This window comes from Corvus moneduloides, chromosome 10, assembly GCF_009650955.1.
Source record: "Corvus moneduloides isolate bCorMon1 chromosome 10, bCorMon1.pri, whole genome shotgun sequence".
NCBI classification, from domain to species: Eukaryota; Metazoa; Chordata; class Aves; order Passeriformes; family Corvidae; genus Corvus; species Corvus moneduloides.
In genome coordinates, this window is record NC_045485.1 from 1,946,740 (window position 1) to 1,970,332 (window position 23,593).

Consider the following 23,593-nt stretch of genomic DNA (forward strand, 5'->3'; position numbering starts at 1 on the left):
ACTGTTAAAATATTTAAATTTGTAATTAAAAGGTTAATGTTGTTAAAATTCTAAATAAAAGTATCTAAAGTTTTGCTTGTAATAGGATGCACTGTGTCGTTAATGAGCTGGGGAAGGGGATGCTGCACACAGCCAACATCATGGGAATATTGTGGTGCTCCCAGTCTGGCCAGTATGGAACTGGGAACAGCGGGGAGGTGGGAGGCATCTGTGACTGGGCAAGGAGTGCTCCACACTGTGTGCTGGCACTGAGGGTGGGCAGAGTAGCGTGGGGTGGCATGGTGGGGACTCGGCACCATGTGCCTGCACCACCTGAACACCTCAGCTGGGCTGTGACTGAGACAAGCGTCCTTTGGAGCGCAGTCCTCACAGAGCAGGGCTGTGCTTGGCAAACGCTCCAGGTGTTTAAAGTGCTTATGGCAGGAACAAAACTACTAGTTATTCACACAGCCAGCTGCAGGCTTACCTGACGTGGCACTGACAGCTCAGGAAGAGCCATTCTCCTCTTTGAAGAGCTGTCCAAGTCCCCCAGTGCGGCGCTGGAGGAGCTGTACTCAGTTAAGATGCAGTGCAGAAGCCAATCGTACCAAATTCCTGGAGATGCCATTGGTACTTACTAGACAGCAATTATCAACTTCAGTGTCATAATTACATTTTGCAACACAAAATTCATTACTGCTCTTCAGGTTGCAGAATGCCACTGTGCACTGTTCAGCCATCACTGTGCCTACAGATCCAAAGGCAATCTAAATGCATTTGCTAAAACTGTAAACTTTGAAGAATGGAATGAAAAGGAGAATTGTCTGGCAAAAGAATCATAGAATTAATAGGAATGAGATCCTGTAATGTTTTGTTATAGCCATGACTCTCATTGCTTCTATGTTTTCAGTTTGTTTTATCATGGAAATGGAATGGAAAAAAAGAGAAGGGGAATGTAAGACCATCAGAGTTAAGGGGAATTCACTTATACTTTTCCTTGCCTTACCTCACCTTATATCTATCATCACTCATCAATTGTTTTTCCCACCTTTTCATTAAATGAATGCAGTATGTTTAACAATCTTTTTCTTGTATGAAAAGCCAACATAATCAGTGGAAGGAAATATGAGAGGAAAATTACAAAGCTTACTATCAAAGTGCTCAAAGGCAGAAATGAGCACTTTCCCACCTACAAATCATGTTCTAGTAACTGTATGTGCTGCAGCATTAAGTGGAACAGTTCAGAAATTAGTTGATAATTAAACTGAAACTGACTCAATTATGCCTAAAAACCACATTTGTATCATGTTCTTTCTTGTAGCTTCCGAAGAGGAGGACCCTCGAGACACGAGGGCCGGGGACCCAGGGGCAGAGATGGCTTTCCTGGCCCTGAAGATTTTGGGCCAGATGATGCTTTTGACTCTCCAGATGAAAACTCCAGAGGAAGGGACCATGGTGCTCGGGGGCGAGGTCGAGGTGCTCTAAGAGGTGAGGGGACCGGTCTTCCACACGGAAATGCAAGGATGAGGAAGGAAAGGCATTTCTTGGGCAGATGACATTATTTTCATGAATACAATGTCTCTTCTCACTCCTGTTCCCTGCTTCTCTTACTGCTCAGGAGCTCGGAAGGGTTTGCTTCCTACTCCAGATGAATTTCCACGCTTTGAAGGAGGGCGGAAACCAGAATCCTGGGATGGAAACAGAGAACCAGGTAAAACCTTTGGTGAGGTTTATAGACTTCTACAATAGAATCACTTAAAAAAATACTTTAAAAATCATGTCTTTTTCCCGTACCTCATATGTTTGTTACCAGTATTTTACCAGGAGAAAAGCCAAATGCAGTTCTATGGTCTTCTAAATTTAGGAAAAAAGAACTATACAGAATTTACCTGGCTCTAAATACAACTGTCCTACTGAACAAAAGGGATTGTGGCCTCAAAGCCTTGATCTTCAGTTGCGTTCTTGTATAGTCCTGAACTGCCTGGGCAGTTGTCACCTCTGGATGACTGAATCACATGTCATGGGGGTTTTTTTAAGAAGTATATTAATGCCAACAGTAATCCTTCTCTTGGTTGGTATCTTTTCAGCTGTAATGTCTGACAGCTTATATCAGCATTTGTGTTACTAGAGGCAACCCCATATGGGGCAAGACAGAGCTGTAGAATGGAAAAAAAAGCACAAACAACACATGAAAAAATGAAGATGTGATTGTCTCTAAAATACATGAAAGTATTTTATACTGAAAAGAACACTTTACATCTGCCACACTTTTCTTTCCCATCGTCTTTAAAATCTGTTTTACCTTTAGCTTTTTTACTAAAAAATGGGACGGAGGAGAAGCTTTACATAATTTTAACTTCAAAATGGGTGCCAAATAGTGTGGGCAGTTTGTAAATTTATGTGGCTGCCTCCAAAAATGAGGAATAATGATCCAATGAACATTACTTATCCTTTGTTTTCATGCACAGGTCCTCGTCCAGATCACCCTCCTCACGATGGGCACTCTCCAGCCAACAGAGAACGTTCTTCTTCACTCCAGGGCATGGACATGGCCTCACTGCCACCACGGAAACGTCCCTGGCACGATGGACCGGGAACCTCTGACCACAGAGACATGGATGCTCCAGGTGGACCTCCAGAGGAGAGGGGCAAAGGTAAAAAGCCCCTTTGATTGAAACCCTTAAGTAACACTGGCATGTGTTTTCAGCATTAGGTTTATCCAGAACTTCTCTGTTCAGAAGGGCTAAAGCTGAGCTGGTTTTACCAGCTGGGAAGTTAAAGACCAGTCTTACAGGAACATAAGAACAGAGGGATTTTTGAACACCAAATCCAAATCTTGTCTCCAGTGTAACAGAATCCCCTTCTTTACTGACCTGTTCAAAAGCAGTTAGTTTTTGCTTCCCTGTTACTCCAGCTGGAAAACTCATTAAGACCATTTTTTTCTCATTTTCAGAATAGTTACTTGTTAATATTCATGCTTATGATGTTATCCTTTAACTCAAATAGAAGAACATTGATCCTGTGTAGTGATATGTCTCTGAAGAGTTCTCTAAACCTATGAAGATCTGTAGTTTGGGACCTTGCTAAAATATTATTTTTATATTTAATGGCTTTTTAGTTACCTTTTGTGTACTTCTGTAATTGCTTTAAGACTCATATAGACTTCTGATATACACAACATCCATGGACAGACCTCTAAAACTTAATTGCAGTAGACTATGCTTTAAAAAACAAGGAGGGAAAAAGTTTTTCTCTTGATTTATGCTTATCATTCACTAATTTAACTTGATGTCTTGTGTTGTAATTAAATTGAATGTTGGTTCCTGTTATTTCTGAATGCCACTCTGATTGCACTGAACTCCACCACTTCCAGCCTGAACCAGCTCTTCTCCAAGTCAGAGCTCTGATCTATTTATTCTTTCTAGAAGTTGTATCTTTCACTATCCTTGTTACTCTGTATGTGCTATTTTGAGTTTTAAATCATCCTTTCCTAAATTAAATGAGGTAACTAGGAATTGCACACACTATTTAAGATATGGTGTAACCATGGATTTCTACAGTTCTCTTGGATTTGTTCCACTTTCTCCATTCTTTCCCAATAGTTCCGGGTGTTACAGTTTCCTCTAAGTGGTCACATGCTACTGTAACCCACAAAACACATTCTTTTGGAGTCAGTAGCTGGTTCAGAGCCTTTTGCTGGGTATGGCACTTCCACCGTCCTACTAGTGTCACACCAGTTCTTGATCCTATTTCTTACAAATCTCAGGACTTCTGTTCTCTTTTGTAAATATTGTCTTTCTTTAATGTCCTCACATTGACTACCCACTGTCAGGTAGTGACCAGTGACAAAGGTCCTTCTCATTTGCTTCCAGATGCTGAGCTGGTAGCCTGCAGTTAGACTGCACAGCTTTGTCTCTGATGCCACTGAATCCCATCCCACTTCCCTTACCATTGTTCTGAAGCTCATTCAGTTTTAACTCCGCGTCACTCCTCCTCTGTGTGGACTCTGTTCCCAGTGTAGCATTAACAGCAGGTTTTATCATTCCTTCACTGATGTTTTGAATAAAACTCTGCTGATAAACTTCTCTACCAGTATTTTTCCTTCCATATCCATCTGCTGTATTTCTCAATTTAGCCAGCATCTATCAAATCTGTAAGGATTCCTTCTCCAGCTTCAGTAATGATTGTGATAACTCTCTCAGATTCTTTATTGAAGTCAAAACAATGGTTGTCCAGGCACAAGAAGTGTGGTAATTAACTCATCATGTGCTAAACAAAGTTTAGAATGATGGCAGAAAGCCTGATAAACAAACAATGAACAATACTTTTTCATATGTGGGCTATGTCACCTTCAGTTGTATTGGTAAAGTCATTTGAAGACTAAAACTTCATTAATGTTTCTGTGAAACAATTTGGTGACTGTTTTACATGGAACCAACCAAAGTCAACAAAAATCACTCTTGCTAAAGTGCAGCAAAAATATCTGAATTTAGCTGTAGTATGTGTCCATAAAACAAGATTACCACTGATTTTGTTTTTTCAAAATACTGCTTCTCATTTTAGGCTAATGAATTGGGTTGGGTTTTTTTAATGTTCTTTTACATATCAAAACCAAAAAGGTATGTGAGAATTAGGAAATTCTATTCCTGGCAGTAAGAGCTTGAGTAGTTTTTGTTCCTGGTTAGTAGTAAAATAAAGCATTTTTCCATTATTTTTAGCAAAAAATGGAATGAAACAGTAATGTTACTCATGATCTTCACCATCAGCCTCAACTGTATCAATCTGTCAACAGTGCAATGTTGTTGTTTAGGATTAAAAAAAAGTATTATGCAATAAAAACAGAGAGAACCACAGATAGTGGCTCTTAAAGGACAAGAACTGGCAGTGTGGAGAACAAGCTATCACTATTCTGATTTCAGTCCAGTGACTGCTGACGGTATCAATTGTAAGCTCCTTTAATTCCCAAGGAACTGCTTGATTGTTGTCTGTCTTCTGAACTGTAATGGAGACACTAAATCTGTGTAAGAAAATTGTATTGAGGGAGGAGGTATAAAATTGCAGGTCTCAGCTACAGCTGGTTTGTGAATGGTAACACCACAGCAGAACCAGCTCAATACACGGCGTGTCTGAGAAGGGACACGGCTCAGACTGACACCAGTAACTGGTTGTGCTTCCTTTGTAGGACGAGGAAATTCAGGACCTTCACAGAGAGCGCCAAAATCTGGGAGGTCCAGTTCTCTGGATGGAGACCACCACGATGGATTCCACAGGGATGAAGCCTTTGGCGGAGGCCCCGGGGGAGTCAATAACCCCTCTCGAGGAGGAAGGAGCGGCAGTAATTGGGGAAGAGGAAATAACATGAACTCTGGCCAGTCACGGAGAGGAGGATCTCGGGGTGGAAGAGGCCGATAGAAGAGGCTTTGACTGGGTCATGCCCAGTCCTTGTGGGACAATATTTAAATAGACTGCTACTCTGGACTCAGTCACCTGCAATGCCACGAACCTGGTTTCTTAACTGGGATAACTGAATGTGCATTAGTTCCTAACAAGGGTCTTTCTTTTCCTAAATCAGTCATTTGCCTCTAGCTGCAGTATTGTAGCTAGCTTTGTTTTGTTCTTTCCCCTCCCATTTCCCTCACTTTCTTGTTTTGTCAAGAGCTGGAATTTCTTTTTAAGTATTGTGGAACATGGAGCATCTTCACAGATTTCAGTTCACCTCCAGACAGAAACTTGTTTCTATATGTACAGTTTGTCAAAGAGTTACGTTGGTTTTGTATGAATACAGAATGTAATTTGCGCAAAAATTAACAAAAAATCAACAGTGTGTGATTCTTTACTCACCTATTACTATAGAGGATTGTATTTAGGCAAAGTTGCATTTCAGATGGAGCAACACTACTACCTCCTGAAATCTCAGCCATTTAAAATACTGAGAGCCGATTCCTAGTTTTGGTTTATCATGTATAGAGAAGTTTCATTTTCACCTTTGGCCACAGCTGTCTACCGAATACAATGGTGCTGACGTTAAAATTCCGAAATGCAGGCAATCACCGCTGCTTGCTAGTCTGCCATCCTGAAACAGAAAAAGTGGAACAGCTTTTAGAACAAGTTGTCAAAGACATAGTGTGAGCTGCATAACCTGGATCACAAGACAGACATCACGGCAAATATTGTTCTACACTTCACCTAGGCGAGTCCCGGATTTTTGTTCAAAACAGCATCTGTTTATAGAAATTGAGGAGGAAAGTTCAGCAGCTTGATTGGTATGTTTTACAGCAGCTGTGTGACACATTGTTTAAAGCTATGGGTGTTCAGCAGAGTCTGGTGCATTAATTGCTGAAGTGCAATTCATTGCTTCCATAATAACATTTTTTTAAGTGTCTTTTTCTTTAGGATATTGTTACCTGGTTTTACTAAAGGAGGGAAATGAGGAGGAGGGGTTATTCCCATTTCCCACATTTCATAATAAAGCTGCTTACGAACCATGAGTTTGTTTTCCCCATAAATCATTCATATTATTCACCTCCAGCCACTATGTTACCAAAAGGCTCCTTTAATACCTAAAGCCTCAGTGAAAATCTTATCACGTAAGTACCTTTTCTACAGATACCTCTCAGGAAGGTCCTGTATTAAAAGTAGAGCATATAATGTATAATGAAAAATGACTACCAGGCTTCCCTCTCTCCTGCCTTGAATTTCAGGTTATAAGCAGGACGAGACGATGTAGTTCTAGAGGCTCCTGCAACCCAGGAACACATGGCAGCTGTTGAATCTTCTCACACAGTCAGGTTTACCAAAGACTGGCTCAAAGACTGGGTCAAGTCCTGATGTCCCATCTTACTTAAAGACATCAAAGCACAGATGCTTAAATTTTTCTCTTGGTTCAGTCAGTCACAAGTACAGTTTGTTACTTAGTTTTTAATTTGAAAATTGTAACAGATCATTAGCCTATAAAATCCTTGCCATGGGGCTCCAGAGAGACAGAATGGTCTTAAAGGAATTAACTAGAAACAGCTGAGATGCATCTGGTATGACACACTTTTCTCCCTTGAGAAAACAATGCTCTTTAGCTCTATCTGAGGGACTTTGGGTGTATGCCTGGGAGTTAGGATTTGTCCTGAAGTTTTCATGATAAATACTAATGATTTAATCATTGGCAAAGAGGAAAGCTTGCCCTCTTTTTTTTTAGCAAGCCCTATATATGTTTAAGGGGCTAAAAGAGGTCTAATACTTAGAATATATGAGTTAGAGGATGAGCTTTAGGCTTTAATTAAACCACAGTCCGCTACCAAAACAAGTTGAGTGTACCTAGCAAGAGAAAACGCAACTTTATCTAGACAACTTGTATTTCCTCTGATGAGTGGTTAATTCCTTAAACTATTATGGTACTTGGTGTTAAGTAATATTCTTCAAGGGACAGCTTTTTAAATGGAGTTTTGAAGTATTTCACAATCATATGCTCAAAAAGTCCTAAGAAGATCTGATAATCTTAGAAGGTAACAGCATAGCAGAAGGGACAGAAGCAGCTTCCCGGTCTGTGATACCATGATACCCACTATTGCTGGCAAATGAGCACAATTATTTAATGGGAATATACTTCTGTATTCCTCAGGTCATGTTCTTTTACCAGTGCTGCACATAGGGTCTTATGCTCTACCTGTCAGTTTAGAGGCTGTCTCAGATTTAATTTTATTCTGCTGTTATGAATAAAATTAATTTTAAATACTGTAACTTAGAAATTGTAAAAAGAAGAGAGCTAATTTAATGCTATTCTGATAGCTCTGACCTACATTCTTAATGGAAAAACGTGACCATTAGTGAAATATCTATACTGACAAGTGGACACAAATAGTTTTATTAAAGCAATCTATGTACACTTAAAGTACCCCCTTTAACAATTTCGGTTTCATTCAGGAAAGTATTTGGTGAATATGTTAAAACTAAATAGTTATAACAGGTAAGTATTGCAGTGGCTTTATTTTCTCCGTGAGGCACAAATGCTCAGTGAGATACTCACTTGGGGCTCTGTGCAGGTGAGGCCCTATTGTCCCATTTCCTTGCAGCAGTCCAGCACATGGCCCAAACTGGAGCACCCAGCTCTGTCAGCCTGAATTCAGCACCCTCGTAAGGCAACTCAGCTTCTGCACTGAAGCAGAGCTCCAGTTACTTGCAAATCTATTTTTGAAGGTCAGGCTGTGACAAGTAAGCAACTCCTGCCCAAGTTCAGAGAGCAATATGTATACACAAAAGTAAGGTTCTAAGAGCTGAAGCTACCCTTTTAAAGCCCGAGGATTTGGTCCCTTACAGCAGCTGTAAGGCAGCAGTACCTGCCAATGCCAATGCTCTTAACTAACATTAGCACCTTGCATCCTCTCATCATCATGCAGGAACACCCCCTCCCCTTATAATTATGGGCAGTGTTTGTGACCCACAGCCCCAGGAAAGTTTGTTTCACTTACTGGATGGTTATTTTAAAGCTGCTTTTTAGAGAGAAATGCAGGTCAGTGGCCAGTCTTCATATTCACCACTGGTTTGAGGTGACAGCAAAACCAGTGTGTGTTCATAGTGTAGGGGTCAGCACAAAAATGAGGTAATACCAGTTAATTTTTGAATGTTCTCCCCCAGACTCGATCACATTTTGCTAAATCATCTTCGTGTTTCAGCATCCGTCAGCCTTGCGCACCTCAGCTGCTCCTCTGTAACGGCCGAGTCCATAATTACACCGCATCGGCTCCGATCTCACGGTCTGAAGCAGCTGCTGCAGCAGCCACATGGTCCCATCCTGGAGGTAGCGAGTAGGATGCTGCCAGCTCCCTCCCAGAGGTGGAGCGATGCGACAGCACGGCAATGGAGCCGACAGTGCGGCAAGGCAAATAACGAGCTCGGGGGCGGCTCGGCAGGCTGACACCCGCACACGGCCACGTTCAGCTCGGAGTCACCGCGGCCGCTCCGCGCTGCCCGGCCGCTGCTGCTGCTGCTGCTGCTGCTCGAGCACTGGCGAGAAAAACGCGACGGGCCGCGGAGGAAGCGAAGAGAAGCGGTGTCCCCCGTCTCGGAGTCGGCTGGCTACAGCGCGAGGCTCTCAGTCCGTGTGCGAGGGACTCCCCCGGGGACGCGGCCGGTCCTCCCCCGGTGCGGCCGCAGAGCCAGGCTCACCGCGGAGCCCAGGCCGGTCTCACAAGGGTAGTGTCTTGCCTCGGCCGCACACCGCGGCGCGGAGCAGCCCGACCAGGCGGCGCAGGCCGGCGGCACCGCCGGGCAGCGCGGCCAGGAGTGCGGCGGCGGCGATGCCGAGCTGCGCGGCGGCGCCCAGCGCCGTCAGCGCGGTGCTGCGCAGCGCCAGCGCGGCGTACAGCGTCCCGAAGAGCGCCCCGAGGTACAGCAGCGCGCCGCGGCCGGGCTCCCGCAGCAGCCGGGCGGGCCCGCGCAGGAGCGCGGCAGCGCCCAGCGCACAGAGCGAGCCGAGTGACCAGAGCAGCGCGAACTTGCGGGCGCGCAGCAGCAGCAGCGGCACGCACAGCCCAGCCAGCCCGAAGCACAGCGCGGCCAGAAGCACGCACAGCCCACTGCCCGCCAGCCGCTGCCAGCGCGACAGCCCAAACAGCCACGGGTCCTCCTCTCCCGCCCAAGGCCACACCGGAGCGCCCGGGGGAGTGCCCGACGGGAACGGGTTCAGCGCTCCCAGCCAGGCCCGCAACCCGCCGCGGTCCCCCGCCTCCTCCTGCGAGCCGCCGGCGGCCGGCGGTGCGGGGACCGCGCTGGGGCCGGTAGCAGTAGCAGCCTTGGACTGCGCGAGGTACTCGTGCAGTTGCCGGCCCAGGTCCGCCATGGCGGGGATGGCACCGGCACCGGGCGCTACCACACTGCCTCCGCCCACCCCTGCGCCGCCATTTTCCCGGGCAGAAGCCACATCCGGGGCACGGCCGAACAGGCGGCCACAGGCCGGGCGTAGGGGGGTGCGCATGCGCGGGGGATCGTGAGGCGCAGGCGCGTGCGCGGGGATCGTGAGGGTTGTGACAGCTGAGGAGGGATGGGGCTGTGCGGGGAGCGTCCTGCGGGGCTTGTGAGGGCTCTGAGGTCTGGGAGAACTGAGAGGGCTGTGGGGGCAAGGAGATATTTGAGGGCTGTGGCGGCTGGGAAAACTGTGGAGACTGCGAGGGTTCTGCGGTATGAGGGCTGTGCGTGATATGGGGCTGTGAGGGCTATGTGGGATGTCTGGGGCTACGGGGTCCCTGAGGGCTGTGTCGGCTGTGAAGGGCTATGGGCTCTGTGAGGGCTAGAGGACTATGAGGGCTTTGAGGTCGATGGAGGCTGTGAGGGATGACTGGCCTGAGGGGTCTCTGAGGTCTTTGGGGGCTCTGAGGGCTATGGGGCTGTGGGGGCTTAGAGTGATACTGGGGCTGAGGGGGTCGGGGGGGCTAAAGCAGCTTAAGCAGCCTGTGTGTGCTGTGATGGCTGAGAGGGCTATGAAGGCTCTTAGGGCTGGGGGGCTCTGAGAGCTGCAGAGGCTTTGAAGTCTGTGGGGGCTGTGAAGGCTCTGAGGTGTTTGGGGGCTTGAAGAGCTGTAGGGGCTGTGAGGGCTTTCATAGCTGTGGGGTCTGTTAGAGCTGAGAGGCCTGTGAGGGATACAGGGGCTGTGGGTGCTATGAGGGCCATGAGGTCTGTGGTGATTCAGAGGGCTGTGGGGTCTGTGAAGGCTGTGTGGGCTCTGGTGGCTGTGAGGGCTGCAGGGGCTTGGAGGGTAATGGAGTTTGTGAGGTCTTTGGCAGCTAAAAGGGCTTAGACAGCTAAAGGGGCTTAGACAGCTATGGGGGCTGTGAAATCTTCCAGTGCTCTGAGGGCTTTGTGGTCTGTGCAGGGTTATTGGGTCTGTGAGAGCTGTGGCATCTCTAAGGGCTCGCCTGGCTATGGGGTCTGTGTGAGCTGAGAGGGCTACGAGGGCTATGGAAGCTGTGAGGTCTTATGAGGGCTCTGGTGGCTGTGAGAGCTGTGAGGGGTTTGAGGATTGTGAGGGCAGTTGTGGAGCCTGTAGGGTCCTCAGTGAGGACTGAGATGGCTCTGTGGTGTCTGAGGGCTCTCCTGGCTGTGAGATCTGTTAGTGTGGAATGCCTGGCATCTTAACCGAGATTAGAACAAGAGAATGTTGACCCTAAAGGCTCTGCCAGTCTGCGTGTTTGCTGGGGATGCTGTGAGAAATTACTTCAGTGGAAACCCACCATGTGTGCAACTTACTGTGGCTGAAGACAGTCATGTGAATGGAATGCTTGAGACATGTTTTGTGTTACAAAATTAGCAGAGATTCTGGGGTCCAATTAGAGCGCATTTGTTTTTCTGTAATGGACTAATAAAAAGGAGCTCACATGAGAAAGGGAAAAAAGGAAGAAGAAAAACAACACCTGTGGAGCTCAGAAACTACAACATTGTATCAGTGTGCTTTCATCACCGACACTCAGATTTTTTCTTTACATTTAGATTTTTTCTTTTCATTTGATCTCATCACCAACATGTTAGAGCTGAGAGGGCTGTGAGAGCTATGAGGTCTTGGAGGGGTATAGCATCTCTGTGGGCTCTTAGGGCTCTCAGGGCTTTTTTGAAGGCCTATGGGGCTGTGTGGTCTGAGTGCTATAGGGGCTATGAGTTCTGTGGTGGCAGTGTTGGCTATTGGGCTTTGAGCAATATGAGGGCTATGGGATCTGTGAGGTCAGTGGTGTCTGTAAGAGTGGAGCTGGCTGTGGGGGCTGTGAGAACTCTAGGGGCTGAGAGGGGTCTGTAATGTATGATGTCTCTGAGGGCTGTAGTGTCAGTGAGGGCTGTGGGGGGTGTGAGCTCTGTGGTAGTTATGGGCTCTGAGGGCTCGTGAGTTTGTGAGAGCTGTGGGGTCTGTGAGGGCCGTCTGGGCGCCTGTGGGGCTTGGAGGGCTGTGGGGTCTGTCATGTCCTTCAGGGCTGTGAGGGCTATGGAGGCTTTGGGGGCAGTGGGACCTAGATGGCTGTTGGGGTTCTGTGGGCTCTGAGTGCTATAGGGGCCTGAAAGGCTATGGGATCTGTGGGGTCTTTGAGTACTCTTAGGGCTTTGGGGGCTGTGAGGCCAGTGAGGGTTTATGGGGTCTGTGAGGTTTCCAGGGGCTCTGACAGATAGATGAGGTGGGAGGGCTGAGATAAGTGTTGGGGCCCTGGGGTCTCGGAGGGCTAGAGGTGCTCTGGGCATTGTGGTCTGTAAGTGCTATGGGGGCCATGAGGTCTGAGGTGACTGTGAGGGCTATGGGGCCTTTTAGAGCTATCTGGTCTGTGAGGGCAGTGGGGTCTGTGAGGGCTGTGGTGGCTGTGATGGCTAAAGGGGCTTGGAGTGCTATGGGGGCTGTGAGGGCTAATGGGGGATCTGTGAGGACTCTGAGGGGGTATGGGATCTCTGTGAGGGCATTGATCGGACAGGAATGATCGACAGGTAGAATAAGCCTGTCAGTGACTGACAGGCTGGAATAAAAGTGATTGACAGGTGGGATCAGCCCAGGAGATGGATTGACAGGTGGTACTAAGAGTAATTGAGATGTGGAGTCATCCACTCAGAGTGATTGATAGGCAGGGCCAAGAGTGATGGGGGTGGGGGTCAGCCTCCCAGGATCAACAGGCAGGGCCATGGGAATGCCTCTCAGCTGCCCTGAGACATTCGGACACTGGGCTGTCCTTCCTGTGGAAAAGATCTGTCCCTTGTGGCCAGGCCTCCATGGCTGAAATTGGAATTCTGCCTCCCAAAATTGTGTACATCCAAGGATTACTCCCAGACAAAAGCTGCCAGACTGACAGGTGTCACTGGCCTTGGCCTCCCGGGGGCTGCTCTCAGCTGCCCCAGAGCACTGGGCTTTCCTTCCTGTGGAAAAGAGCTGTCCTTTGAGGCCAGGTGCCTGGTGACAGAAGTGGGAATCTGCCTGCTAAAACTATGAACATCTAAGAATTGTTCCCAGACAAAGGCTGCCAGGACTGATGGATGTGGCTGGCCTTGGCCTCCTATGGGCCACTTCTCAGCTGCTCGTGAGACACTGGGGCTCCAGGTTTTCCTTTCCGTGGAAAAGAGCCATCCTTTTCAGCCTCATGCCCCTGTCCAAAGTTGGGATTCCACCACCTAAAACTGCAAATGTCCTTGGATTGCTTCCTAGACAAAAGCTGCCAGGGTCTGGTGGGTCTGGCTGGGCTTGGCCTCCCCTTGGAAGTGCACCTGAAACACCGGGGTTATGTGCTTTCCTTACAATGGAAATGAACTGTCATTCTCATCTGGGAGCCTATGAGGGAAATTTCGAATGCACCTCTAAAATTCAATATATCAAAGCGTTAATCTCAGTTGAAAGCTACCAGGACAGATGGGTCTGGCTGGCCTTCGCCTCCTATGGGCCACCTCTCATCAGCACCTGAAACACTGGGCCTATGCTCTTTCCTTCCTATGGGAATGAACTGGTTCTAGAGAAGAAAGAGGCCGTGCTGGAATTCACTTTTCTTTTGCAGCCTATAAACTGCACAGCCAACAGTGAGAGAATTCGTCTTCCTTCCCAGCTCTATGCTGGATCACATTTTTTCAGTGTCGAAGAGCCAGGATCCACAACGGAACCCCTACACCAACTATGCCAGGACAGAAGGGGCGTGACCTTTACCTGGGCGCTGTCAGCGCTCATGAAGTGCGCCACACGATGGCGGTGTGTACTTGCGAAAGAAGGAAATGCACCTTGCCTAGCTCTAAACCACCCGAAGTGCGGATCCGAGTTCAAAACGTCACTGCTCTCAAATGAACTGTGTCAGGACAGAAATATTTCACTGATCTTCCCTTTCCAAGTACAAATTCTTACTTGCATCACACTCAAAACGAACTCCTCCGTGCTCGTAAATATTTTCTATCTCATGGAGTCCAGCTACAAACTTGAAAACCTCTGGCAAAAGCGTAGCTCGTAGAAGTGCCAGCTGAGAAAGTTGTTGCTGGCCAGAACTGCAGCTGCACCCACCAAACTGCAGCACATACCCTGTTGTCTGCACTTTCCTTCTCAGCTCTGTGTACCATCGTAATCCTTCGGTCTCACAGAGTCAGGAGCCAAACCTGAATGGCACCACTGATGGCTCACACACTAAAGGTACCAAGACAAAAAGCTCAACAGCTTGGCTTTTGCATTCCCACTGTAACACTGCAGCAGCTCTAACCCATAGAACTGGAGAGTAGGAAAAGCAATTAAATTCACCAAGCTCACCCAAGGAAGGGAGGAAAGGCAGCACAAGGCAAGGGAGGGGTAGGTAAGTCATGGCAGCAGCACGGTGTGTAAAGTAAGGCAAGAGAGCCATAGAAAGGGAAGGAAAGCAGCTAGGCCTAGTGTTTCAGGTGCACATGACAGGCTGCTGAGTAAAGACTAGCCTCAGCTTTCTGTTCTGACACCTCTGGTGTAGAAAATCCAAGTGTCATGTGAAAAGGTGAGGCGTTCTTGACTCTTAGTGTGGGGAGATTTACTTGACCCTTAGTGTTTAATTTCTCTGTCAGCTTCCCAGGAAAGCCAAGACCCTTGTTCCCGATCAGTCTGTCAGCATCCTGTTAGGGGTACCCTTCACTGAGCAGTCCTACTGGATCGGAGGGTGGTTTTCTGACTTAGGGAAACACACTAACAGCAAAAGGGAGAGCCCTCAGCAGGTCTTCTCCTTTATTTGAGGGTGTTACCCACTGCCAGTGACTGCCAGTGCCCAGGAAGGATTCACACTGACAGTTTATGGAATAACACTCTTTATTAATATAAAATCGTGACAGGTTAAGTTTCGAAGATTGTCAGTGGTAGTATCTGAGTGCAAAAATATACTTGAAGGAATATACAGACATGCTCTAATTCCCAATAAAATATTCAATGTGCATGGAGTATGATTCTTATCCTATATATACCCAATAGGTGTCCCTATGGGGGAGAAGACAGGTTCAGCCCATCCACTGATCCCAGCAGTTACAATGGAGTCTTCCTTACTTTTACGCCATTCTCGACTTATTTATATTCTATTTCTTTGGATTTAGGTGGAGCTTGAGTGACTCCAGTCATGAATATCTTTCTTACTGATTGGTATAAAATTCTCTCTCTTCACTTTTAAAGATACAGGCAAAAATAATATAGAGCACATGCCCAGTGAGGGGTGGTCATACCTTGGAGAGAGATAACTTTGGAATGGAGGAGTGAGTTAACATTATTATTGGGCTTTAATGAATCATGTTAATCTAAGGAGAGGAGTTTTGCCACAGTTGCTGGCTCAGCTGTAGGACATGTTCCTCTACCTCCCCTGGCTGGCAGGTGGTATGTGGTTTATTAGCTGTAAAGTACCATCATGTAAGGATTTCCACAGAGCCTGGCCAGACTATCTCCACTCTGCTCCACCCTCCATTGCATCCCCTTAGCAGGTGCATGTGGAGTCACCATGAAATAGGTTTCAAGTCACGCCAACCACATTCCATCCAGGGAGCAGCAACTGTGATTTACCCTATAATTTCCATACCATTGCAACTCCTGTTAAAATGCTAATATACTCAGTTTCCTCTGACTGTGCGCCCAGTTACCTGTCCACAGGGTCCCTAGTCATTTGCCCACACCAAGGCATATAAAATTTGTGATTGTTGGCTCCAGATTTCTAGGATGGGGTTCAGGAAGTGGAGTGCCTTTCCTTGGGAAGTAAAGGATGTAGTCCTAGTTTTTGCAGAGCAGATGATAAGGTGCTGTGGGGAAGTAAACTTCAGCAAGACATTTTGGACTCTCAGAGACTGAAAGGGCATGCTGCTATGTAAGATAGCTGAGAATGAAAGTGCAGTGCACCTTTTGTGCAGGAGTAATCTTGGACGTATGTAATATTGGAGTTGGTGTCCAGTTTTTGGCTGGGGGTTCCTGAATATGTGTGGCAGTGCTTTTACATGGGTACACTTAGGCTCAGTGTTTCAGATGCAGATGATAGGCTGCAGCAGGCAGGAGAAACTTTCTGTCCTAGCACATTCTGTGTGGGAGCAATCCCCCAGTACTTGCAATTACCGTATTGGTATCCAAATTTTGGAGTTAACCTTCAGAAAGTGATGAGAGTGCTCTTCGACAAGAATGAAAGCACACAGTCCTAGTGTTTGAGCTGCCAATTATCAGGTTCCCTGGGAATGAAAGGGATATCAGCAGTTCTTTTTGTCTGGCACCTTTGGGTGGAAGCAGCTTTGCACTGTCTGCAATTTGGGATGTCATCTCCACATTTCAGAGGCGGTCTTCTGAAATTTTTAGCTCTACATTTATTTTGGGCAAAGTAAGCAGCTATACTGAGTCTTGGTGTACAGCCTAGGGGAGGTAATGCCCAGTAACAGTGTCCTAGCACCTTTGTATGGGATCACTTCCCAGACGTTTTCTGTTTTGGAGACAGGATCACATTTCTTTTGAGATGGGGGTCATAATTTCCTTCTCTGACAAGGAAAATAATTTTGGATCCACGCATAGGGTGGTCTTGGTCAATTCAAGTGATTTTCCTAGTATACAGTGGTATTGGTTAGAGTTGGTTGAACCACTACAGGGGGAATGTAAAAGCCCAGCTGTTGATCTTTTTGTCCTGGTACCTTTAGTGTCTGAGCAATCAGTGGTAGGGTTCAGTTTTGTATTCTGACTCCGTGAGACTGAAGGATTGTGATGGTACACAGAGCTGAGAAGGAGAGTGCAGACAGCAGGGATTGTGCTGCAGTTTGAAGCACATACTTCGGTGCCGTTGAAGTAGCAGCCAGCAAGAGCTTTCTCACCTGGCACTTTCGTGAGTTGTATTTTTGTTGGGTGTTTTCAGTGTTGCAGCTGGGCTCTGTGAGAGTGAAAAAACATATTAGCACGTATAATTGGGAAGGAGTTCGTGTTGCCGTGTGAGTGTGGCGCAGATAAGAGGTTGCACGTGGAACGGGAAGGTCAGCAAAGCCTTTGTGTCCTGACGCGTTTCGCGTGAGGGCCGTGACCAGCCGTGTCCACCCCGGGAGCGGCGCTTTGGGCTGGTTTATAGGCACACAGCCCCATCTACTGGAGCTGCTGAGCGGCGCTGGCTGCTTGACAGAGACGGGGGGTCCGCCGTGGTTATCTCCGAACCATCCCTTGTGGACATCCAAAGTCCGCTGCTCTCAAAGAAAATGTGCCAGAATAGAAAGACTTCTCTGACCTTTCCTTACGTTTGCAAACTTGTATTCGCACCACAGTCAAGCGGCAGTTACTTTTCTTGCAGCCTGAAAACTGCACACACAATCATGGTGCACTGCACTTTCATTCTCAGCTGTATTCCGTAGCATCATGCACTTTCAGTCTCTCAGAGTCTGAAATGTCCATCTACTTCTCGCACAGAGAAATTCGTCAAGACAGAAGCAGTCCAGAAAACTGCTTCTGTCAAAACATGCTGGTGCCATGTACTTTCCTTTTCAGTTGTATGTACTGTCACATTCTGCCACTCTTAGAGTGCAGTGAGGGCTGTGAAGGGTTATGGGGGTTATGAAGAGCTGTGGGGGCTGTGAGGGTTGTGAGACCTGTGAGGGCTATGAGAGTTCAGGGGGCTGTGGGGACTATGGGGGCTATGGGGAATGAGACAGCATTGAGGGCTATGGGAGCTTAGAGCGCTATGGGGCTGTGAGGGCTGAGAGGGGTGTGGGGTCTGAGGGGGCTGAGAGGGCTTTGGGCCCGTACCCGGTGAGGGCTCAGATCCACATGTGTCCAGACCGCTCGGTCCTGCGCCAGCTGCTGCCACCGCCGGCAGACCCTGCGGGGAGGCGAGCAGCCGTCAGCGCCGGGCCGGGGAAGCGGCAGGCGGCCGGTCCCGCCCGGGGAGACCCTACCTGGCCGCTCGCAGCCGGTCCCGCAGCGGCAGCAGCGCCAGGACCTGCACCAGCACCGAGTCGGGCAGGGGCGCCCGCTCCGCCATCGCGGCGTTGCTAACAACAAACCCGGGGCGCGGCCCTGGCGACGCCTCAGTTCCGGGGCCGCGCCGGCGTCCCTGCCAGAGCCCGGGGCGCGGCCTCGGCAGGTACCGGCAGGCCCCGGTAGCTCCGCGGGGCTCGGGACCTCCCCCTTTAACCCCCTTCCTTACCAACAACCCCCTCCCCGTGCCTCTTCGTTCCCCCGCGTTAAGCCCCGGTGTCTCCTCCAGTCTCGCCCGCCCCACGGTTCCTCTTGTCCCCGTGTTCCCTGCTCGGTGCCTTTTGTCCCTGCTTCTCTATGCCGCTTGTCCCTGTCACCTGCTCGGTGCCCCTTGCCCCCTGTCCCTATCACGCCCCGGCTGCCGGTGCCTCTTCGTTCCTCCCCGGTGTTCCCGGTGTTGCATCTCCGGTCTCGCCTCGTCCCGTCCCCCGTCATCCCTCAGGCAGTTTGTGCTTTTATTGTGATTCTTCCCCATCTGTTTGGATTTAAAAAGGGACAAATTCTCTGGTTTCTGAGGGGATTTACTCCAAGTGTGAAAATGAGCGGGTCTGGAAGATAGGAAATACTTTGGAAATTACCACAGAAGGCACGAGCAGATACACATGGCCGAGAAAATAAAATGGATTTGGGTCTGATAAAAGACCTGGATCTGAATATTAAATACGTACATGTATGAAATCGCGGTACATGTGTGCAAGTTGGTGTGTGAAGAGGCAAAGCAGCAGCTTGGTAATCAATGGTTGTTCCCTGCAATGACTGATAACCCCAAATGTTATGGCTTCTCTGAGTTTTCTATTCACTTAGAGGGCTGTGGACTGCTAGAATGCTAAGACCAGTTCCATGTCCTGGCTTTGCTGAAGGTCTAGCTGTCTCTGTTGGACATTTATTATGTATTTTTAAAAACATTTGGGCTTTGATGTAATGATGTGCATATGAATACCTAGAAGGTGGGGTTGGGGGAAGAAACGCTCAAGTCAGCAAAAGATGAAATGGAGATGAACTGAGTAGAAACCCCTTGAATTTGGAAATCAGAAGAAACAAAGATCAAGAACAGCCCTCCAAAGAGCTTCAAGTAGGTATGTGGGGACGGTGAGTAGAACCAGAACTTCTGGTTAAAGACCTTTCAGTCTTTTATGCCCCTAATTTGCCCATAGTCATCCAATATTTACAGCTCCCCTCCTGCTTCCAAACCTGAAACACTCCACTTTGCACCATATCAACTTGTAATTGTTGTCCCCTGTTTAGCAGTTAGTTAATGGAAAACTGGCATGTTGTGACTGTGGGGATGTTAAATTCTGTTGTTGTGCCATCAGGATTGCAAAGATCCTGGTGCAAAGATCAGGAGAACGTCAAGGTTCTTGCTGCATCTCACTGTGCCTTGACTGATTGATGGATTTTTACTGCTTTTAATTTTCCCTTTCCCTGTCGTACTGTCCCTCCCCATCCCAGAGAGTGCTGGAACAGATAAAGCTGGAGGTTTTAATGAGGCTAATTCCACCAGTGTTAATCTCCTTGCCTGGGATAAACACGGAGCGGTAGTTACTAAGTCAGCAGCCTTGGGATGCTTTCCAAAGCACATTTTACCTTTGGATATTAGCCCTGAAGCTACCCTGAGACTGGGTTTAGGAACAAAAAAGAGTCCAGGGCACAAAGGCCACCTGAGAGCAATGAGGATTTCACCACAGGGAGGGTCACTGCCATCCAGGACTGTCTAAAACCCAAAGGTTTATTGCATGTGCTGCAGCTGAATGGAGGGCAGGGGGCGTTTGGGATGAAAACAAGGCAGAAAAAGCTCAACTGAGGCATTAGTTGTCCTGCTCCGTTTCCTGTAGGATGCTCTTGTCAAAAGGAAGGGTGTCCTAAGGGGCAGGAGAGATGCCGAAGCAGGTTAAAAAAACCCCAAGCCCTAAAAACAGGGGTTCAAATTAAAGTTAAAAGCTTGCAAGTTTTTTAAAATAAATACAATATTCGCTTTAAAATATAGAATAAAAATTAATAATAACAACATAACAACATTTGGGCAGTTATCTGGTGTTATGAAATTGGGGGATGAGGGAGGAAGAGGAAGTGAATGGAGACAACAGATGATGAGAAAACGTGGATGTTACCAGCAAAACCCAGAGGTAACGACAGCCCCAGCAATGCCCAGGGGCAAACGGGATGTCTGGCTCTTGGGACCAGGTGTTCAGGAATCCTCGTGACCAGTCTGACAAGTGACTTGAAGATCCAAATTTGAAGGAAAGGAGAAGGAATTGGAAATCATGAGGTTTTGGCTGCCAGGTCTGTTTTTTCAGTGACAGAAGGGTGTCTCACTTCACTCCTTGAATTCTGCACTCATTACACTGCTGCCTGGTCCTCAGCAGTGGAGAAAGAGGAGAAGACAGAGCTTAAACTTGTCATCACCCCAGCCAGTTTTTGGTCAGTGGGGTTCCCAACGGCTGGGTGTGCTTCCCAGCTTTCCTATTCCTCTGATCCATGGAAAACAAGGAGCGGGGAATCCTACCAAAAGCTTGTTAACAAGCTTATTTACATGACAGCTTTTTAACATATTTATGTGAAAAACCGTAATATTTTAAGGCCGATGGGAATTCTGTCCCACAGCTATGTACAGGAAAACAGGCTTTACCAAAACAAAAGGAGCACTTCAGGTGTAGTAAGGAAGGATAGCACTTCAGGCTATCAAGGAGTGTGAGATATGGTGCAATGTGGAAAATTCTCCTGAATTTTATCGAGGAGTTCATCTTCAAAGCAAGTTCCACCTAATTTGAGGTGGTTCAGGCGAGGCAGCACTTGCAACAAAGCAATAACAGTACCAAGGGAGACCAAATCATAGAGGTCAAGGCACAGGGTCTCCAGGTGCTCCAGTGTCACAATAGCAACCAGCCCCCTGTTTGTCAGGAAGTAGGCATTGCTGATTTCCAGGTAGCGGAGCTGCTTCATGTGGCGCCCAATGAATACCATGGCAGCATCACCAATGATGCAGTGCCGCAGAATCAGACGTTCAAGCTCTTCCAGGTGTGGAGCTGCTGCTTGGATCCCCATATCAGTGATGCGGTAGGTGCCACAAAGGCTCAGTGTCTTCAAGTGGTTCTGTGAGGAAATGCCAAGAAGATGATGGTCAGAAAAGGTGGGAATGCTGTGGATAGTGAGGTGTTGTACCTGTGGTGGTGGCACCGAAGGGGAGACGCAGAACCAGGCATCGGGGATGTCGCAGAGGCTCAGCTCCAGTGTGGTGACAGAAGAGGGCATGCTCTCGTACGGGACATGGCGGAGGTCTGTCTCGGTCAGGCACAGCCGATGGAGCTGGGGACAGCGCTTCCGAAGGGCAGCCAGCAGTGCCGGTGAGAGGAGCCGCTGCTTGCCGCCCGAGCGAGGCATGCCCCGCATCCGCAGGGTGCACAGGCTGTCAGGGAGGCGGTGGCGCACCAGGTGCCACAGCGTGCGGCGGGTGATCTGGGGGGATGAAAGGGCCTAGCTCCAGGGGATGGCGTGGGGAAAGGCACCCCTGTCGCAGTGGGGTGGTTCCCCCCATTCCCCTCAGCTTCTGCCTGCAGCGGGGTGATCTGACCGCCCCCCCAGTCTCAGTCCCTGTCCACAGTGGGGTGGTCTCGCCTCCCCCCATCCCTCCTGCCCACAGCGGAACTGTGTCCGCCCCCCGCCCCGCTGTGCGGACAGGCGGCCCGTACCCGGTGAGGGCTCAGATCCACATGTGTCCAGACCGCTCGGTCCTGCGCCAGCTGCTGCCACCGCCGGCAGACCCTGCGGGGAGGCGAGCAGCCGTCAGCGCCGGGCCGGGGAAGCGGCAGGCGGCCGGTCCCGCCCGGGGAGACCCTACCTGGCCGCTCGCAGCCGGTCCCGCAGCGGCAGCAGCGCCAGGACCTGCACCAGCACCGAGTCGGGCAGGGGCGCCCGCTCCGCCATCGCGGCGTTGCTAACAACAAACCCGGGGCGCGGCCCTGGCGACGCCTCAGTTCCGGGGCCGCGCCGGCGTCCCTGCCAGAGCCCGGGGCGCGGCCTCGGCAGGTACCGGCAGGCCCCGGTAGCTCCGCGGGGCTCGGGACCTCCCCCTTTAACCCCCTTCCTTACCAACAACCCCCTCCCCGTGCCTCTTCGTTCCCCCGCGTTAAGCCCCGGTGTCTCCTCCAGCCTCGTCCCACGAGTGCCTCTTGTCCCCGCTTCTCCGTGCCTCTTGTCCCATTACCCCCCACCTTGCCCCAGTGCCTCTTCTTCCCTTGGTGTCTCTTGGAGAAGAAGTGGCTTAACACTGACCGTTCCTGGTCCAGTCACTCTCCCTGACATGTTGTTTCTAACACCCTTCTTATGTTCACGTGGCACCAGCTCACATAATCTCTCTGAATACCCGGCAGGCCATCACAGGACGGGAACAGCTGTCATGACTCTCGGAGACGATCCTGGAATGTCTACAGTGCATAGTTGCAACCCTGGAAGAAGAGAATACAAAGTAATAAATTCAACGCTGACCTCAGGAGGATGCTTGAGCAGGTAAAACATGCTGTCCCTACCTCTGCAAAGCTTTATTGTCCTCTGGAACATGACACATTTCACCAGACAGCACTTTGGAGTTGTCTGCTTGTTTTCTTTCCTCTCCCTTTCACCCATGTGGACACACACTGTTGTATTTTCTTCTTATTCTGACACCCCACAGCCTTCACAAATGCACCTTCATGCTGATGCCAACCTCCTTGCCCCAGTGTCCCCAGACACACACTTGTCTCTCATAGCCCACACTGAATGCTTTTTGCCCACAAACTACAGTCTCTGGGCAGAGATCTCCTTGTCTTGACATCCAGAAAGTTGTTTTGCTCCATTTGGTGGCAGGTGTCTGTGATCTTTTTTCCCATCCAGTGTGTAGGTGGAATAGGAATGGAGAAGCCTGAAGAGACTTCTCTAAAAGTCTGACCAGCAAATGACCTGCTTTTATACACGTGAGAACAGAATCTTCCTCAGTGGGAGGAGGCTCTGGCCATACAGTTGTACTGGCAGTAGCAGCAATCACCAGACTTCTCTCTGTACATGAAATGGGTTTGGTAACACCCTGGTCTCCTTGAGGAGGTGAATCTTCACAGGCGTCAGGGCAGAATACATGTAAGATGTATGTCAGTCAAGTACAGGATGCTGAGCTCTGGCAAGTGAGCCAAGAGTGCTGCTGAAGCACAGCTTCAGCACAGGTACAGCTGAAGGCTGTTTTCACCAGGAAGCCTCAGAGTCTGAAGTTCAGGTGTGACAGAAAGCAAACTGAACTCCTTCCCCTTGGGACTTGCAAGTGGCTGCCTGTGCTGTGGACCTACTTCTGCAGTTCAGCAGTGTGTTGGTTTTGCACAGCCTGGTTTTTGGTAGCAGGGGGGCCACAGCTCTGTGAGAAGCTGCTGGAAGCTTCCACCACGTCCAACAGAGCCAATCTCTGATGGCTCTGAAGATGGACATGCTGCTGGCCAAGCCTGGGCCAATTAGAGATGTTGGTAACATCTCTGTGATAACAGATTTAAGAAGAAATCAAAACAAAGGGGGGCACACTGTTAATTCCAGCCAGAGAAGAGGAGGAGTTGAGAACATGTGAGAGAAACAACAGGGAGACACCAAGGTCAGCGGGGAAGGAGGGGCAGGAGGTGCTCCAGGCACCAGAGCCAGGATGCCTCTGCAGGCTGTGGTGATGACCATGGTGAAACAGCTGGGCCCCTGCAGCCC

General features: G+C 48.9%; 3 protein-coding genes across 9 annotated transcripts in view; 1 reads left to right on the forward strand and 2 right to left on the reverse strand.

Annotated features, from left to right (window-relative positions):
* WDR33 (WD repeat domain 33) overlaps positions 1-6,467 on the forward strand; it is a 69,761-nt gene extending 63,294 nt beyond the window's left edge. The window contains exons 20-23 of the mRNA XM_032119545.1: positions 1,301-1,467; positions 1,598-1,690; positions 2,448-2,633; positions 5,162-6,467. Coding sequence (XP_031975436.1) covers positions 1,301-1,467; positions 1,598-1,690; positions 2,448-2,633; positions 5,162-5,391 — 676 coding nt within the window. The 3' untranslated portion in view covers positions 5,392-6,467. The remainder of the gene's footprint in view (positions 1-1,300; positions 1,468-1,597; positions 1,691-2,447; positions 2,634-5,161) is intronic.
* Positions 879-9,921, reverse strand: SFT2D3 (SFT2 domain containing 3). 7 transcript variants are annotated; one of them, XM_032119557.1, is made up of 4 exons: positions 8,439-9,921; positions 5,821-6,052; positions 1,869-2,612; positions 879-1,667 (listed from the first exon to the last, which is right to left on the reverse strand). In XM_032119557.1, the coding sequence occupies exon 1, from the start codon at positions 9,806-9,808 to the stop codon at positions 9,155-9,157; it is 654 nt and encodes a 217-aa protein (XP_031975448.1). In that variant the 5' UTR covers positions 9,809-9,921; the 3' UTR covers positions 879-1,667; positions 1,869-2,612; positions 5,821-6,052; positions 8,439-9,154. The 7 variants fall into 7 exon arrangements, with proteins under 7 accessions (XP_031975448.1, XP_031975445.1, XP_031975443.1 ...); XM_032119554.1 differs by having other exon boundaries at positions 7,997-9,921; XM_032119552.1 differs by having other exon boundaries at positions 1,869-8,125.
* An 8,878-nt stretch (positions 9,922-18,799) lies between these two features.
* Positions 18,800-21,921, reverse strand: FBXL12 (F-box and leucine rich repeat protein 12). The gene is made up of 3 exons (XM_032120155.1): positions 21,723-21,921; positions 21,574-21,646; positions 18,800-21,340 (listed from the first exon to the last, which is right to left on the reverse strand). Exons 1-3 carry the CDS (start codon positions 21,806-21,808, stop codon positions 20,567-20,569), a joined length of 933 nt encoding a protein of 310 aa, XP_031976046.1. The 5' UTR covers positions 21,809-21,921; the 3' UTR covers positions 18,800-20,566.
* Between the last annotated feature and the right edge of the window lie 1,672 nt (positions 21,922-23,593).

Excerpts from the sequence above, each read along its gene's own strand:
- FBXL12 (XM_032120155.1), bottom strand. The coding sequence starts at position 21,808 with ATGGCGGAGCGGGCGCCCCTGCCCGACTCGGTGCTGGTGCAGGTCCTG. Across the intron at positions 21,647-21,722 it reads GACCGGCTGCGAGCGGCCAG|GGTCTGCCGGCGGTGGCAGC; the intron begins GTAGGGTCTCCC and ends GCCTCCCCGCAG. Across the intron at positions 21,341-21,573 it reads TGGATCTGAGCCCTCACCGG|ATCACCCGCCGCACGCTGTG; the intron begins GTACGGGCCGCC and ends TCATCCCCCCAG.
- SFT2D3 (XM_032119557.1), bottom strand. The coding sequence starts at position 9,808 with ATGGCGGACCTGGGCCGGCAACTGCACGAGTACCTCGCGCAGTCCAAG.